Below are 18,670 nucleotides of genomic sequence, written 5' to 3' on the forward strand. Positions count from 1 at the left end.
AGATCAATTGTTTCACGTCTTCTCAGTTCCCCGTTGTTTGCTCAACATTAAAGAGACATTTCGAATAGTAGATTTTTCGGATACAATAAGCTGAAATTTATTTGATATCGTCTCATTTCGACATTGAAAAATAAATTACGTCTACGTTACCGTGCTTGTTGTATGCATTATTTGATCGATTCATTGCACGACAAATAAAAAAAAATAACATTGTCAGAAAATAGTAGCTTGAGAAAAAATATTTTGTATCCGAAAGAAATGTATAGTTCTAATTTATTTTAAACGATCAATTATACGAAGTGTTCATATTGATTTTATTTAAAAAGTATTAAGGGTATTTAAAACACGAAAACATTTCGTCAAAGCACACTTTTGTCACCATACTTTAGGTATAGTTATACACAACGGCGCGCCATTTTTTGGAGGTTTTTTATTCGCCAGCTAGAATTCATTCAAGGGTGGGAAGTCAAGAAAAGTGTTCGTACCATATGTCAAAAATGATGATAGGAAAGATAAGCTCGATCAAATTTGTTATAAACTCGTTTGCCTATTAATTTGATATTAGTATAAATCTGCCATTTATAATTACGAATTTTGATCTAAAATCATATTTTCAAAAACGCTTGTAGGCAGACGCAGAGCGTATTGTAGCGTTATAAAGTTCTTCCAAAACTTGAAAAGCAGCATTGATATGACTATGATAGTGTAGGATAAGTAATATAGTTGTGTCTGTCTGAATGAAAATATTATTCTGATCTTGACGTACATCCATTAAAGGTGTTCATACGTATTGGCATTGCTTTGCCTTTGTATCTGACAAGTCTTTAACTCTATTTGAACTGCATAATTTAATAACTAGGTACAGTTAAATCTCTGGCATGAATCGGTTTACTTTAACCGTTGTTATCAGTTTGCATGTCCTTAAAGATGAACATGTGCGCAATAATATTGGTCGTAAGTGTTCCCGCTGTGCAATATCACAAAAAGATAAAAACTCATCTTCGAAAAGCTGCGCCAAAAATCAAGACAGAAATGCGCAATTTTATGTCACAGACATCTGCGTCGGAAACCAATTATTATCACATCTTATTCTGTAAAACAAACGTATGAGACGTCTATCAATGCAAACATCTAAATGTATTAGTATCGTCAATTGAGCAACTAACTTAATACCACGAAGGTCAAAGTCGATAACACAAGAACATATTGTGCGACAAAAAATAAACCCATGAACTGAATGAGTAAATGTAGCATTAACATTTTGACTTGCATTATCATGTTATCATTGCTAAATACTTTATCAATTCCTTCGAGACAAGGTTTGTGAAAGAGTTATAAACTTTTCTTGATGTCGCTAAATAATCATTGAGACGAAACTTTTCTTCAGCTTTCAGATATTGTGAATGGTTCCATGAATGGCAGTGTATTATTCCCTGTAGAAATATTACCAGAAAGGAACCACTATTTAGACCATAGGTATGTGATTTAGTGATTGTAATTTGAATAATAACTATGTTCTCGTTTGTAAAGATCCAAACGGGAAAATATGGACAATAGAAATGGCGAGTTATTTGCATCTTAATTTCGAAAATAAGCATTCTATGTGTTTTCTCAAGAATGCATTAATTACAAAGTCATATTACCTTTTGTTCAAGTTTTTGGTTTGTTGTTTTTTCCCCACTTTCTTTCGTAATATTTATGGGTCTGTCACTTTGTTTCTTTAAATTCATGTTTTATTTGTTAGACTTTTGAAACTATTGGAGTTTATTCGTTAGTATTCACTTATTTTATTGAAGCGCTCATGTACAACTATGACTGTGTTTTGTTCAAATGAAATAACGCTTTTTTGCAGTATGAATAATATTTCGGTTACCGTCAACGTTATAACTATCAAACGTTATGACGCAGCATTATTAAAATATAACTTCGAAGCCAGTCTCAATAAGACTGCTGTTTTTACAACGCCCTCGGGGATTTCAGGAGTTGTGTCATTAAAGAAAGAAGGTAAATAAGTCCAAGCTCGCCATGATACAATTAAGAATATTTAACAAGCGCTTAAGTATAAGTTTAAACATATTCAGTTAAGCTTGATTGCGTCGAAAGTCTTAAAGGATTCTCGAAACGCTCTCGAGTCCGTTGTGTGTGTCTAAGTATCGCTAATATTCAATTATGCAAAGCAATTTTCTAAACTTTTGATTAAATTGTTTCGGGTACTGGTAAATATCAATCTCAACGTTCACCAATTTTTTTTTATAGAAAAAGTGTTAATTTCCCGCTCATTAACAAAACACGACGTTTTTTTATAATGTGTTGTTATTTTGCAGAAACACCCGTTGATCTGTGCACACTGGAGCCTTTCAAGAATAAGTGCGATCTGAACTCTGCGAAATGTAAACAAAACAACGACAGGATTGAATGCGAGTGTCGAGGAGGGTTTGAAAATCGCACTGATGATGATGGTGTTGGGAAGTGCAATCAAATAAAAGAATCGAAAGGTAAGACGAATCCTTTCACATTTCAAAGTACCAAAAAACTATTTCTTCTCAGTAACGCGGGAAAGAACCTTATTAGCGCAAAATCCACGTTTTTTGATACAACATCAACACATGTATACTTTTCATTCTATTTACATGCATGATGATACAAAATTATACACGTTGAGCAGTTATAAGTTGAAGTTTTAAGCAAGTCTCTATTTTTTTAGATAATCTTTCGTAAATGGTGTACTGTGATTTATAAAAAAACACATTTGATGAAACGCAATACATGAGTTAAAACAGCAATATTGTGTAACAAAAAGTCAATGTTTTAGTATCAGTCAAATATTGTGCTTATTGTTTATAAATTAGCGTTTTCATTTTAAGATTTATACTGATTTGTTTTTAAGCCGTCAACTAAACTGGACCTATAACATCCATGTTAATCAACATGTTCAATCTTTATTATGGCATATCGAACATCACGCGCTGTTTGGAATAAAATGCAATTCTTAAATAACTAACGAAATATAAAAATGTTGTATCATTATGTTAGGTGATTACCCGTACTTAGCCTCGGTCGAAATTAGAGTAGTTGAAACCGTCAACATCCATGGACTTTCGTTCCAGAAAGAATTGCAATATCAGGTAAATCGTGTGTTGTTTACTTTATGCTTGCTTGTGTATGGTTCCACAGAGCCATGTTTTGAACCTAGTACGTATGTTTGTGTGCGATAAATATTGCGATAATAATCAGTCAACGATTGAATCGGTCAACGAATGAAAATATCACACCAATGACTCAAACAAACCTACACAAATTAATATTATATAAGAAAGTTCTTCTGAAATATAAACAAAGTAACAATTTTAGCTGCATCAGCAGGAGAAAAACGGGAACCTTATCGTAGCACGTGGTCCATTTTTAGGGCAAATAACGATTTGCCAAACTGTCTGACACAAAAGAAAAGCACTTGCAACAACACAAACAATGAGCACACACGAAATGAATACTGCTCTGAACACCTTTTAACACTCAGTGCAACGCATCTGTGATTTAAACCCGATTAATGGAGCTCCCATCCACCCTTGATTGAGTGTTATTCACAAAGCACTCGTTTTTAATGTAAAGTAAATGGATTTAGATGTTTTTGTTTGGGTTTATGGTTTATGTGGGTTTTCCTCTTGTTTCATTTGGTGGTCGTTGTATTATCTTACCGACCAAACAAATTGAAGCAGCTAGATAATAGATACATACACAATCAAGAAGACAAAATTCCGCTCAAAATGTTTTTTATTTCATTCAGGTGCGTTTTTTAATAAAAAGGGCTCTACTCAATAATTGAAACACTGTTACTATCCTTTTTGCAGTCATGGGTATTAGTTAAACAAATACCTTATGCCTAGTTTACTTTGTTAGGTAGATATTATATGGTTTATATTAATCTGAAGTGCTTTGTTTACAAATACTTTAGGATTGTCGTTGTTGATCACATATTTATGTTAAATGGAAATGTTGAAAAAAAGGAGAAACAATATAAAGAGTTTCCAATGTTTGAAGAACGTATTGTTTTCACCCGCTATAGTCTTTACTTGTCTAAAATATGTTATACAACTATTCTAGTTCACGACGATATATTCACAAATGAACCACACGAATACCGTCTGGGTAGAAATATTGAGATTGATTAATGTAAGCGCACACACCAATCGGATACGAAGGTACGGTACAATTTCTCTCATTAATTATACTTTGTTTAGTACATTAAAATACGTTTCTCGAAGTATTTTGAGATGATATAACAGTATTACCACAATGCCCGTTCGCCCGACTAAACTTAATTCTTTCAATGACTGTTGACCGATAACTACTGACCCTATTTCCATGAAACGATCTTCCAAAATGTCTTAGACGATCTTCGCATATAAACGAAAAACACTTTACTCTGTTATTGGAAATTGAAGGTTTATGAAATTAGTGCCATAATAGGGTTAACTTTTAATTTGTAAAAGTGTTGATATTGCAATGAAACGAAAAGCGAGCTGCATAACCATGTTAACATGTTCACTATGTGTGACCCTTTGCTTTGCTTTTGCTAGGAATTCTTGGAACCAATTACACTTAAATCAGGTTTATACTTAAAATCAGTGCATGTTCAAATATAAAACAAGTATTAGCAATGTGATTTCTAAGCATAACTGCCGGACATATATCGAATCTTTGTTTGTAAGTGTCTTTACCAATATGTTTTAAGGCATTAAGACTTTAGTTGGTATTGCGGGCGGAATAAATTTCTGCAATTGCTGCCGATTTAATCAGCTAGGCTTCATACATAAATGTCATCTCGTACCAAGCATTCAAAAAGAGGCATGCACGTCTTAACAGATTTTGTTATTTTAACGCCCCCACATATGATTGCATTACCAACAATTGACGCATCGGTGAAACAGCAAAACTTTGACATAATTTAATTAATCACTTTTTGAAGCATATAAAAACAAGTGCAACCATGTTGAGATGTTTTAATTAATGAAACTGTTAATACAACTGTAATTAAATGGATATTTTAAATTTCATTTGAATAAGGTTTAAACCCAAATATTGTTGTACGCTACTTATAGTATAACTGTATGTTTAGCTCCTTGTACTTGAATAGTATTTATTTCAAGGCGTAAGTTTGCAGGAAATTTAGTTTGTTATCATAACATGTATACTTTTTTAATATATCTGGTAATACGCTAAGGTGATTTAGTAAAGAAGACTACATAACCAACAATGAATTTGCAATATGTAATATATGTTTTGTTCAGATATAAACAACACATCAGTTCACATTAATAACTTGTGTAATCCCAGTTTGAACGTATTGATGCAATTAGTTATTAGCAAGGTTTGCTGAATCATATTCACTGATTTTCTTGTATTGTTCACATGTATGACATATTTAATGGAGATAGTACTCCTTTAATAGATAATATGTATGAACCACGATATTGTTTTCACTCAGTTTCGACAATTAGAAAAGATAATATATTTTATCAGACATATCCCGTTACTCATAAACTCATCATTATATTTGCGTTTGCATATACTTTTGGCTAAAACAGTTTAACATTAAGTCATTAACGTAAGATGTTGCAATAAAATCACAGTGTCATTTGATAATGGCTATCTGTACATTTCCACCATTTTTGTCGATATAAAAAATCTTCATTGTGTTTGAGCTTTCTGTAATTTGTGTACTTTCTAATACATTTGAAACTGTGCGTATTCAATACTGATATTCAGACATTTCTGTAAATGGCTATTGAATTGAGCTTAAATATATTTTATCCCAGTGAAGATAAGTATAGACAAGTGAATATGACATGTTTGAATGTTTTGTGCCCGTATCTGTTGATAACAAAATAGTTATGCCGTAGCCTTATATGTGTTTATTATTTATGTTTTCAGACAGCTGAATACGCCCAGATATTTAGTTTCCGTTGAGCATCTTCTTCACATAGATACACCACAAAATACAACTGAAATATCTGCCTTCTGGAAAGAGACCGTAGGACGATTAAACGCATCGGAAAACAATACATTTGTTGTCGAAGAACAGATGAATATTTCGGGTATGTTTAAACGCCACGTTTAATATTAGTACTGACACAAGTTTGGTTATTACATACAAATAATTTAATACAGAAACATTAGGTAACTTGCGTAGATTCTTACTATTGTCCTTGACTTACTGTATGAACGCTTTAAGTTTGTCACCACTTTATATCCAAATGATTATATATTTCTCACTTAGAGTTCCTTATGTTCGTTTCACTTAAAATTGTTCGATGCGTCTTCAAATGAGCGATACTGGCAGTTTAAATTAATTTTATGTGAATCAAATAGCACATATTTGTGTGTTTTTTCTCCAGATACAATTCAACCCCGCCATTCCACCCAACCCCAATCCGAAACCAAGTAGAAAATAAGTTTTATCAACACTGATTTACGAATAAGTGACAAATCTTATTTCATATTTTATAGCTAAAAACAGATGTGCATATCAATCAGTAAATTTTATATTAAATGAAAACATTATACCAATATCCATTTGAACATTTGTGTTATTTATTTTGGATTTAGTCTCATAGATAATACCGAAATCTACCACAAAGTCGTACAGCGAGAAACATAAATTAATTCTTTATACCGATACATAAGTATTAAGTATTGGCAATTTGTCACTGTTGTTGAGGACAAATACATTTCTTGGACTACGCATACTTTTAACAATAAATAGCGTTATGTCAAATTATTCTATTTGACAATGTTTTTAATCTGTATGGTGACAGATAGCAGAGAGGGTTGTAACAAGACTGGGATGTGTAATGCGAATTCCACAACATGCAATGACTCATTGGGAAAACCATTATGCGAATGCAAGCCTGGATATGTCAATAACACGTACATCAACGATACCAAAGTCTTAAATCCATATTACACATGTTATATAGCAGGTAAAATATGTCCGCTTAATAATATACACTGTAGCTTAATAAAACAAAAGTATAGTCTGTTCTATTCGTATTATCTTCTGTGCTGACACGGTAATTATGCCTTTGAGGCATGTGTCAAAGAAGAACGGATTCCTTGGCTAATGTACATTAATCGATTACAAAACACTGTTTAAATGATACTGTATACATATTTATACGTCTAATTTGAACTATAATTTCGTAAAGCCGTGTTAGTCACTTTGGCTAATGGTTTATTAATTATAAATATTTATAGAATAATAAATCTATAAAACAAATAGTGTAAGTATTAAGAACGTTATTATTCACTTTTTATTGTTGGCTGATCATTTACAGAAACGTCAGAACAAACGTCACCTCTTAGTTCCATTACCATAGCTGGAACATCTGGTATGAGCATGACCAATACTTTCTCATCTTTATGGACACCGTCAGTTATTTTTGTTCCGAAAGAAAAACATGGATATTTCAAGCGGTTTATAGAAGAATGCCATTCAAACATTCATTTTAAATGCAACTTAACTGTTTCTGTTACTGATAATTGTTGTTGTTAGTATGCTCTATTTAAGAAATGTTATTGGTAAATTAATTGCGATTTTACAACATAGTTAAATATGAAGGTCTATTAAAACTATGACCGACTTGATTTTAACTTTAAGCCAATGAGGATACAAATAAGAATCCAACAACTTTAAGTCTTGATGTTTTACTGATGTAATATGAAATACCCACCGTGCACAATGAGCATACAATTACAAATCCAAACATTTCAGGTCAAGAGGTCACTACGAAGTCAAATCAACAGACCAATACAACAGGTGCAGATCATGATAATCCGACAAAAAATAATCAGGCCACTGAAGGCCAAACTCCCTCATTAGAGGCTGGGGCGACAACTTCAACAACATCAACAACAAAAGCTGACGTCGATGTTGAAACTGAAGAAAAGTCTAACGCATGTAACAATATAGATTCATGTTTTTGTTGTTTTATTAAGCGTTTATTATTGTATGCTGCATAAATAGATGAAATTGTGAAATTAGGTCATTCAATTGAAATCTCTCTTCCACTCTTGACTATTCCTTGCAATAATTGTTAAAACCACACGTTCAGTATTTGTTGGTTCATTTACAAAGGGAGGCGGAAAACTACAACGGGCGAGGCATGGTCAGGGGTGATAACCCCAAAAAAGGGTTAGGGTAAGGGTTAGGATTAGGGGTCGGGTTAGGGTTAGGGTTGGGTTTAGGCTAACCCAAACCCTAACCCGACCCCTAACACTAACCCAAACCCTAACCCTAACCCTCTAACCCCCCATGCGCAATACCATACCATGCCTCGCCCGTTGTAGTTTTCCGCCTCCCATTTACATACGATACATTAAACAATGCACAAAGGTCAGTTTTTTCGGACGCCTATTCAAGCTTATAATTATTACATGTTCGTTTTTCTCTTCTTTCTTACTTGTTAAGTTGAAAGTCCCATTTAATTGCGAATTCAATATTGATTCATGATGTAAGAGCAATTGCTAAACATGACATAATTTTCAAACTTATTAATAATTATAGTTAATTAATCATTAAGTTAAAAAACATCTTTTTAACTATCAAACTCTTTCATCTGTCCGCTTGTAGTAAACGAAACATAAATACTCAACATCAACGAATATTTCTCAACATATTTTGAAAAATCAAGTCATCACATATAAAATCAATGTTCCTTATAGACATAGCCACAATTTCAATACTACATTTACTTGGTAACATAAATTTTTATTTTTTTGCGACAATGTATTCTATGTTAATTTCCCGCCACGATATCCTAACATTTACTAGCGAACTCGAGACTGGTTTCGGGGAATGTCGGAAGAACGAGGTATACATGAGAACAAACTCGTTCTTCCGAATCTGTCCGAAGGAAATCTCACGCTCGCTCGTAAATGTTCGGAAAGCGTAGCCAGAAATGCACATGGAATATATATTGTGACACAAACAAGTAAAAACGAGCATTTTGTATCGCGTTAAATCTATGTTACCTGACCATATTTAGCGTTGAAAATTTGGCTACAAGGAATATTGATTGTGTGTGTGTTAATTTTAGTTTTCGATAGCTTGTACGAATTATTCATTGATTTTGTGTTTTCATGGGCTTTAAAGAAAAACTAAAGAAATTTCTCATAGATTGTGTGTGTTTTTGTTTTAACCTTTAAATATATTTATTATCATATCCATAAACAAGTCGATATGTTTTCCTACTCGTTATTATTTTCTGACTTATTTTAAATTAATATATTAGTACACGTTTCAATGCTATGATGCAAACTCACTTTAAAAGTGCAATTCTTACGAATGTACAACACAGGAAGGGTCCATATGTCACTTGCCCATTGATCACTTCTTACAAAGGGGAGGAACAACGTTGTCTCAGCAATTGTTAAACGAGTTTACATAATATTATACTTTATTTCAGCTAACAACACAGCTCTTATTGCAACGGGCGCAAGTCTTGGAAGCGTCGTCCTCATCTTGGCGATCGCCGTCATTGTTGCTTGCAGGTATGTTGTAAATCTCGTCAAAGTCATTGAGTTCACTATATTATAAAGTATTATGATAAACAGTAAATGCTATTTTAATGTGCATGAGCCATATAATGCTAGTTTGATGTTATGCTCACTTGAATCAGTCGCGTGGTTGTATTAAGTCGTATCGCACGTGCCTCCGAACAACATACTTGTGATATATTCAATTATGTTTATAAATTTAGGCTGATTAGTTTGTACACAAAAAATAACCACGAACTATTTATATACAGTAATTTACTTTTCGCCGAAAAACGATATTATCGATGATATATATTACTTAAGCTGACAGACCTTTTACTTTAACTAAATACGTACATAATTGATAACTTGTTTAATAGACGCACAGACACCTCTTAAAGCGATCACGTAACTCGCATTTTATTGTTGTATAAAATTTATATTTTGAACTGCTAGCAGTATTCAGTGAAATATTTAATTGATTTATGATTTTCTAACGGTTGTGCAGCATTAAGTTGCTTGGTAAGGAGAGAATAACCCACAAGTTGTTTGAGTAAGTTATGTCCGTCATGGTCCTTTATGCTATGCACAATAGATTGAAGTTTTTTTCCTTTCAAAAGATAGCGCAAAAATGCATCGTTCGAAACGGATAACACCTTTATGATTTTCCGAAAAATTTGCTTTAGAATATGTCATTATTTTGGAAATGAGTTTGCGATTATCCTTCACTAAAGGTTACGCAACAAGAAGGCACAAGATACAGAAAGGATAAAACTGAGGGAGCTAGAGAAGGAGCGCAGGAACGGTTTCGATAACTCACTGTTGGGCAGGAACTACCTTCACTCGGATTCAAAGAAAAACTCTATGAATGATTTAAGGTATTCTGATTGATAAGAGGTTAATTTCATCAATGATGTTAATCCAACGGTGAGTTTCATGAATGATTCAATATGATTCTGCGAATGCGTTTAAGTAAATTGAAAGACTGACTTAAGTTCAACGAATAATTTTAGTTTATATCAATCATTACTGTTGATTCAATGAATAAATGAAGTTGAATTCCATCACAATTAACAGGTCGATTACATGCATTATTAAACATAACGTCCATACATGATCAAGGTAAATTTAACAATTGACTTTAGGTGAATTCCATAAAATATTTCAGTTAATTGTAAGATTAAATTAACAAGATCTATTCACTGAAGCAAATACCAATACCAGATAATTAAAGATATATCCTATGAATGATGGAGGTAAAATCCAGTAAACATTTTAGTAACACTCTACGACGAACGATTTCATATATATTCGACGATTATTTAAACTTCAAGGTAGTTCATGAACAAATTAAGCATGAACATCCTTCTCTGATTAAAGATGTATTTCATTAAAGTAATTAAACAGTAAGGAAGATATCATTCCGTAATTTGTAAACGGTAATTCAACGATTTAATGATTTTTACGCATTTGATGTCAGGAAATGGAGCGCTTTTTTATGACATGTTAAAAATAAACGGAGTAGATGATAAGGATTAAAGGTAATGGACCAAATTCTTCATTTGGTTAATGTCTTTTAAGAATCATGCAATGCAAAATCAATGATTGCAGATATATTTTAATTATGCTAGATGTTCAATATTAAAATTTTTATGTCGATTTATTTAAGGTTATTTCCGTGCGTTAAAACACCATGTCCGATCAAAAGAAATTCGTAGAAAGATCCGTGATATAGTTGTTACTTTCAGTAATATGAATGTGTTAGTTTAATATTGTTAATGTTTGACATGTATTGCGCATGGTTCTATAAATATATGTTTGCTTTTGTTTTTTCTTTTTGTTGTAAACGTTCAATTGGCAATCTCCGTATATACACGAACTAAAGCGTAGAATAAGATATATCTCTGCACGCTTCTGCCATAGGTAAATCTTGTTTATTTTGAGATATTAAGAAGGGACTGGCTCCTAGCTTGGAATCAATGACAGCTTTCAAAAACAAATTTCAAAGATTGAAAGAATATATTTATAAAAAACAAATGCAATTTTAAGCAATCTTTACGACAATTTAATTTTTATTCGACGATAACATTAATGCTAGACGCAGTGCGTACACATATATTACAAAGCTTCTAATGGTTATGTGTTTAGGTTGTGTTTCTTATCTAGATAATCATTTATGTTTCTTATAATTACATTTCAATACTTTAGAAAAACAGATCGTGAAACAGACCGTGACGATAGGCGGAATTCCTACTATGGTGGCCCATTCAAGCCAATCGAACCAACATACACCAGACCGTTCAAATCGGCCGAACCCGAGCCGATCTGGGACCGTAACGGCCATGTGCCAGGTTTGAAAGGTCGCACTGGCTCCCTGCCTGATATAAACAATCATGTCGACATGAGATTGGCACCGGAGACTAGGCGAATGTCGCAGCCGAGAAATTCCGATCCGCTTTACTCGTCTCCAAAAAAAGATAAAGATCCGCCACCAACGCAGAAACAAGTTGATAATTACAGGCAAAACATGGTTCGAGTCTTTCCGGAATCTGGCGAGCGATTGCCGAGAGCAAAAGCCAATCAATTCCCGAGAAAAAACGTAAACGGACGGATTTCTCCGGAACCTGATTACTATTACGACCCGCCACTGTCACCAAAGCCTGATTATAATGGGAAAAGGTCACGTGACCGTGTGGATGCATCACGCGACAGTGGTTTGGTAAGGTTTTTTAGCTTGCCAATACCAGTTGTAAACTCCAGTTTAAAAATTACAAATATTTAAGTATTTCTTGGTTACGATATTAACAACAAATATTAGAAGCCTAATGTATTACCTCATGATGAATGGTTAAGTGTTTTACCCCCATTTGTGTAAATTTATTGAGTAATTGAGTAACTTTAAATTTACCAATAAAAATGGCAATGGACTTTTAGACAAATAATTATACCATTCCAAACCATTAATGAATCTTTCCAAAATGAATCTTAATGTTTACGATGTAATTCCGTTTAAACGCATACTATGTCGAATAGGTGTGCTAAAATCCTAAGATTGCGCAGACGCTATAGAATCCTTGGTACGAACATCAGTGTGTATCTTCAGTGGAGATCGTGGGAAATATATCATATTGGGTATCGAACGCGGGATACCCTTGTAACTAGGCGAACACCGTATCTTCTTCCTACTAAAATCAAAATGTATTTTCAATTAAAATCACACATAAAGTAATATTTGTATATGTGATAAAATAAAAACCTCGTATTATATTTTAGAACGGCATTTCGCGCAGCAGCGGAAGTCCAGAAGTTCAGAGGTCACGTGAGAGCTTTGGTTATGGAAGTTTAGGGCGTGGTCGATACCGTATGGAAGATACACCCTTTTGAGCATGTATTAATCACAGCACGTTAACCCACTTGACCATGTTTATTTGTTTGTATTATTATCCGATTAGGATACACTTTTCTATGGAAACATACACTTTGCCATCTATAAAGGGACTCTAATTTATTATCTTCTGCTTATGCAACTGGAGTTTCTTTGTTTATATTTGAAAGCGTTCAATGGACAAGTATGCAAGCAATCAATACGCACAATTTTAGATATTATTACTACATCACAGGATGCTGAAAGTCCAAACATATTTAACGCTACATCTAGTTTTAAACCCAAAAGCTACGCTGCTGGAGAGTCCTTATTAGACAATATAGTTTTCTTCGTTGAAATTTTTATTTTTTGCTTTTTGCAATTATATAAAACATGTATTTCTCAACCTTATCATTAGTAGTATGCCCATTTTGAACGGATAAGGAGCTTCATCAGAAATAATGTTTGCTGTTCATATACCTTTTCTAGGATTACGTGATATGAATGTAATGATTTACAAAAGGGACTGTTACATACCGTCAGCCCATTTAATCATAGTGGTCATCGAAAGAGGTATCAATATAACATAACATTAAGCGTGAGTAACTGGAAAGTTTGTGCAGTTTACTGAGCAAAAAACTCTAAACTAATACAATGAATTATAAATGATACACGTCGATAAATCCGCACTCAACCATTTTTTAATTGAATTAATATATACGTACTTATCAACAAATGAGTAAAAATATGACCATTGCTGAAAGGTCAGTTATATATTTTGTTGAAATTATTTCGTAATTGCCACTTTTGCCTGAAAATTAAATTAATATTTTTGTATGATTAATGCAATAACGACATTTTAATTTACTTTGGATAGTTTTACCATTGTTTATGGTATTATCGAATTATCTTCTGCTAACAAACCAAATATTAAGTGTACAGTATATTAGATAGGCTTAAATTTAAAACTGACACATTTTGCATATTTACGAAATGGCACAGATGATGTTAATATAATAATTCTTGCAAAAGAGTTGTACTAAGTAAAATACAATAATTTACTTCTGAGGCATCATCAGTTATTGCATTCTTACCATAAATGATAAAAGCCGTCATTTAATCATCACATGTTGGTTTTCTTTGTTTTTATAATTGATTTGTACAATAGTATCACAGAAGTTAGTTTTATGCTTTATTAGCGATATGTATATATATTCTGGACTGCTGTCATAAAGGGGCGTGTTCACAGATTTCCGTCATTTTGAAAACAAAAGTCATTTAATTGTGTTAATTAACATACGTATAATATTCGGAATAGTCCAAAATATTGTTACTTTATGCGTTTTGTAGTTTTATATGGAAATATCGGTGATTTGAAAACGATAATGCACAGCTTTAACCGGTGGAAAATAACAGTTTATATTATCCATAATTTAATTTGAAAGGACGTCATCTTTTGGGACGTCATTAACTCTACGGAACTTTCCAATTTCCTCTATTAAATGTTAAGACACGATGGACGACTTTAAATAAACAGTTAATGATTGCGTTCATTTTGGTGGAGCGTCGATTTGCATTATCTCGTGATCAAAGAATAATTATCTTCACGCGTGGCAGAACTATTATTTTCTGTGATCACTCGTGAATTAAAATCGATTATCTGCCGATATGCAAATATCCTTTATATAAGAGCAGAAAAACTTACATTCACCATGATTCAACAAGGGACATTTGATGGCAAACGTTAACTTTCTAAAACTGGATCACTCAGGCCTTTGATATTAACAGACAATTTTAAACGCTTGTTAGTAATGCAATTGTTTTTCAAATTATCGACGAAACGCATTACAGAACCTTTATAATTTTTCAAATTTCAATTAATGACTATCAAAATCGATCGATCTCATTAAAAATTGTCGCATTCCATAGCGTTATCGTGCTTGTATGAATATATTGCTAACAGTCATTGATTAATATATTAGTTTTAATTGGAAAATTATCACATTTCCAAATTGTGAACAAGTCCCCTTATTTCGTTATTCGTACCAATGACACTACATATAACAGTAGAAATTTACATTATGTTTGTCGTAGTGTGTGCAAAAACTGTGCTTTATTTTGTCATTTTTGATGTGTATATGAATATTACTCTTCACGGCACACCACTCAACTGTATAACTCCATGTAACAATCGTCATTGTTTGCATTGAGTTGCTGATTTAGCGACAGTCCCTCTTACTATGTATATTTGTAATTGACCATTGGTTCAATGACGGTGAATGCTGGGCATTTTTGCATAATACAATATAATGTCGTTTAAGTATGTTGTCCGAAGTGCAGTTCGCTTCATGATCATTAAAATATTGTTGTAAAATGTGTTGCTGATAATACAGCAATCAGTTTTTCGATTATGGATGGAACAAATCAAAGTTACCAATTTAAATATATGTTTTACCAGTGTTTTAATAAGTAAACTACATGTTGACATTCTACTGTTCTGCGCAGTACTTAATGTGTAGTTTATTTGAATATTCACTGAAAGAAACGAAGAAAAAGGCTGGGATACCTATCCCTATACATGTTGTGACCGGGCCGAGCTTCGAGCCACGTATGTGTAGTCAAGCGCCGTACCTACAGAGCGAGTCGGCCCGGTAAAAGACACCGGTTGATAATGTATTTAGCTTTTGTACATATTTATGATAACACATTTGTACCAGACAAAAACATTTATAAATAAAATATTTCTTTATAAAAATAGTCCATCGTTTTTAAATTATACGCTGAAGAGCTAAACAATGCACATGCATTGGGCTCGTTTTTTATATGTATGGGCAGCGCTCTATTTGGAACTCAAGGGAATGCCCGCTCCGATCACGCCACGCCCTTTGTTTTATCATATCAAAATATAATAGAGCAAATTTTATTTGAAGTTTAAAACAATTATGTTCACTATGAACTAGTATATGTATTGAAATCAAGCTTACAAGAATATTGGTAAAATGGTTCTAAGAATTATGTAGAAATTGGTCGGAAGCAATTTTCATCAGTGGTCATCCTTATTTCCTGTGAAGGAGCCAGCAATTTTGATGATCGTATGTAAGCTTTCTCTAGATATTTTGCGGAAACCAATTTGATGATACAAAGTCCTGTGGCCTTCACCTTTGACATGTTGGCCTTAAAATCAATAGGCGTCCAACGAATGGCCTACGGACCCACCGACCGACCTACCTATTGATCGACTAACAGGTGCAAAGCAATATAATCCTATAGCCCGCTTCTTCGAAGGGGGTATAATAAAAAACAATAACTTAATACAATAGCTCAAATATCATACAACTTTAGTCACAAACATTGGGGGAAAATGCATAAACTATGATAGAGTAAATAAATCATGATTTGTTCTATCAACTTCTATGACAAAAAGATAATGTAGACCAAGCAACACCTTTCATGCCCTTGAAAAAGATATTAAATAAAAAAAATGCAGTCTTGAGCGTTTTCTTTGCAATGGATGAGTTCTGACCTGACTATTTATCTGATACTTTACCATAGGCAATGCATTGGCTGGACCTTTGGTTGTTGTCGCTTTTCAGGCAATGCCAAGCTTTATTGCATTTATGTGTTGCTTAATAAAGCTCTTTTTCCATTCACGAACATGCTTTCAAATAAGGACAAGTTTTATGTCATTGTTTTGCGGTACTGCCCGGATCCTTGGGGATAATTTGGTGCTTGGCAATACCTCAGCGGACTTAATCCTTTGTAATGAATCGGTAACGATTACTGAAACCAACATGTTTATTTACGATGAATGCGTCTTTTAGAGTTAGGTATTGTCTGGCTATTATTGGTTCCTTAGCGGGCACTGGTTCCATAAAAATATCTGGGTCATGTGTATCAACAGAGTCCTTGTTACTCGCTGGTTTCTTATAAATACTTGTTTCCAAACAAATGACTGGATTTATGATCTATTTTCAGAAAATGACGAATCCTTTATTTTTGCCTCAGATATTGAGTACTCCGACTTGACTTTTGTTTGCAATTGTATTGATTTTGGCTTTCCCGTTCTTAGCAATCAATGCTATACTACATTAGTTGATATGCCCATGACAATAATCGGATCCTTTGCCATGCCTAGCTACCTGTCTTTACTGGCTGACTAGGAAAGAATCGGTTGGCTGTTAATCTTAAATACAGAATGCGGAGTAAATGTAGCAAACGAATAAGTAAGCGGACCCGATTTCTGAAATAGTCAGTCTTCTGTTTTAATAATGATTCGCTTGAGACGCTAATTTCATTGATTCGCTTTACTATTCTAATAACGATGGTGTACACAATAATATGTTACTATGATGTGTGTTGTACATTTGGGCTACATTTTTTATACAAGCTTTTAAAATATATTTTAAACACCAATCAAGCAGTATAAAAGGGCCACAAACTCACAAAATGTTTTCTATTCAGTTGTACACTGGTGTGTAAACAGCAGAAAACAAAAATGATTATTTTCAAAATATTTAAGTTTGCATTTAATATTTTCCAATGAAATTTGGCATACATATACTTTAGTATACAAACAATATGTATGTGTAATTTGGTGGTTGTAAGTTATATAGTTATTAACTTACAGAAAAAAAGTGTTTAGTTGTCTGCTTGAATTTCAAATTTCCCTGTAAATGCTAAGCACCGCCCACTTGAAAGGTTATGAACTTCTCTCAGCCAGTAGCTAGCGAATGACTCAAATCAAGTTTACATGTAAATACAGATTCAACGCTATACCAAATGGCTGTCTGCTCAAACGCGTGTTTCTATTTATGAACACTCTAATGTTATCAGCAAATCACTGGCAGATAAACCCAACCCACTAGTAAATGTAGGTTAACATTTTACCACCGCAAAATCAAGAAAGTGAGATCCGACTTTTAAGGATAGTTATGTACTCTTACTTGCTATTTGAAACAATTCGTTGAATTGATATTCCCCGCCAAATAAATTTTGTTTACGAATGGGTGCAAATCCCTTGATATACGGTATAATCATAAAAATAATTAAAGCGGGTATATACGATTTTGTCAAATATTTATGAATTTATATAAACTATGTAAAAAACGTATAATATATATATTTCAATATAAATTAAAATAAAAGTTAAGAAGAACATGTGTCGAAAAATGCGAAATAAGCCAGATATTTAATTCTGGAATTGAAAACGGCTGTACAGCCGAATTCGCCAGCACGTATACCATACATGTACGATGTGCATCTAAACTTAGTTTAACGGTTTATTTGAATTCCTGCAACGATATCTATTCATACGGCACACGAACACTATCTCCGATCCTAATACAAAGACGAAGGCTTCGGTTATTGTAGGAAAATATGTACGTCACTATCGGCTCGGGGCGCTAATTTGTCTTCGCTGCATTTTATGAAATTCGGCTTTAACGTATATTTTTTCTTGCCTATTTTGTGTTATTGTAACATATTTTATCAATATATTACAATTAAACACATATAAAAAATCGTATATACCCGCTTTAAGTTTAACGTAATTGTTTTTTACGGGTTGCTATTCTCCTTATTGATATCTATACACCCATTAAGTTTGGCGTCGAAATCTTGTAGCGTATCTGTGTTATAGCCTTGAAAAGATACGTTATCCATAAACAAGAAAATGGAAATAAATCTTAGTTAAGAAAGTGTATGGCTATGGTTCTTGTGCTTGGCACTTCTTCCCATTGATTTCTACACACCCATGAAGTTTCATGTTGATGT

General features: G+C 33.2%; 1 protein-coding gene across 1 annotated transcript in view; it reads left to right on the top strand.

Moving 5' to 3' along the window:
- LOC127865825 (uncharacterized) overlaps window positions 1-15,655 on the top strand; it is a 182,952-nt gene extending 167,297 nt beyond the window's left edge. Inside the window, exons 30-42 of the mRNA XM_052405851.1 lie at window positions 1,388-1,476; window positions 1,853-2,004; window positions 2,325-2,495; window positions 3,034-3,125; window positions 4,102-4,199; window positions 5,932-6,095; window positions 6,816-6,980; window positions 7,335-7,388; window positions 7,772-7,957; window positions 9,465-9,549; window positions 10,269-10,412; window positions 11,743-12,253; window positions 12,808-15,655. Coding sequence (XP_052261811.1) covers window positions 1,388-1,476; window positions 1,853-2,004; window positions 2,325-2,495; window positions 3,034-3,125; window positions 4,102-4,199; window positions 5,932-6,095; window positions 6,816-6,980; window positions 7,335-7,388; window positions 7,772-7,957; window positions 9,465-9,549; window positions 10,269-10,412; window positions 11,743-12,253; window positions 12,808-12,918 — 2,022 coding nt within the window. The 3' untranslated portion in view covers window positions 12,919-15,655. The remainder of the gene's footprint in view (window positions 1-1,387; window positions 1,477-1,852; window positions 2,005-2,324; window positions 2,496-3,033; window positions 3,126-4,101; window positions 4,200-5,931; window positions 6,096-6,815; window positions 6,981-7,334; window positions 7,389-7,771; window positions 7,958-9,464; window positions 9,550-10,268; window positions 10,413-11,742; window positions 12,254-12,807) is intronic.
- The last annotated feature ends 3,015 nt before the right edge of the window (window positions 15,656-18,670 follow it).

The sequence above is a fragment of the Dreissena polymorpha genome, chromosome 2 (assembly GCF_020536995.1).
Source record: "Dreissena polymorpha isolate Duluth1 chromosome 2, UMN_Dpol_1.0, whole genome shotgun sequence".
NCBI classification, from domain to species: Eukaryota; Metazoa; Mollusca; class Bivalvia; order Myida; family Dreissenidae; genus Dreissena; species Dreissena polymorpha.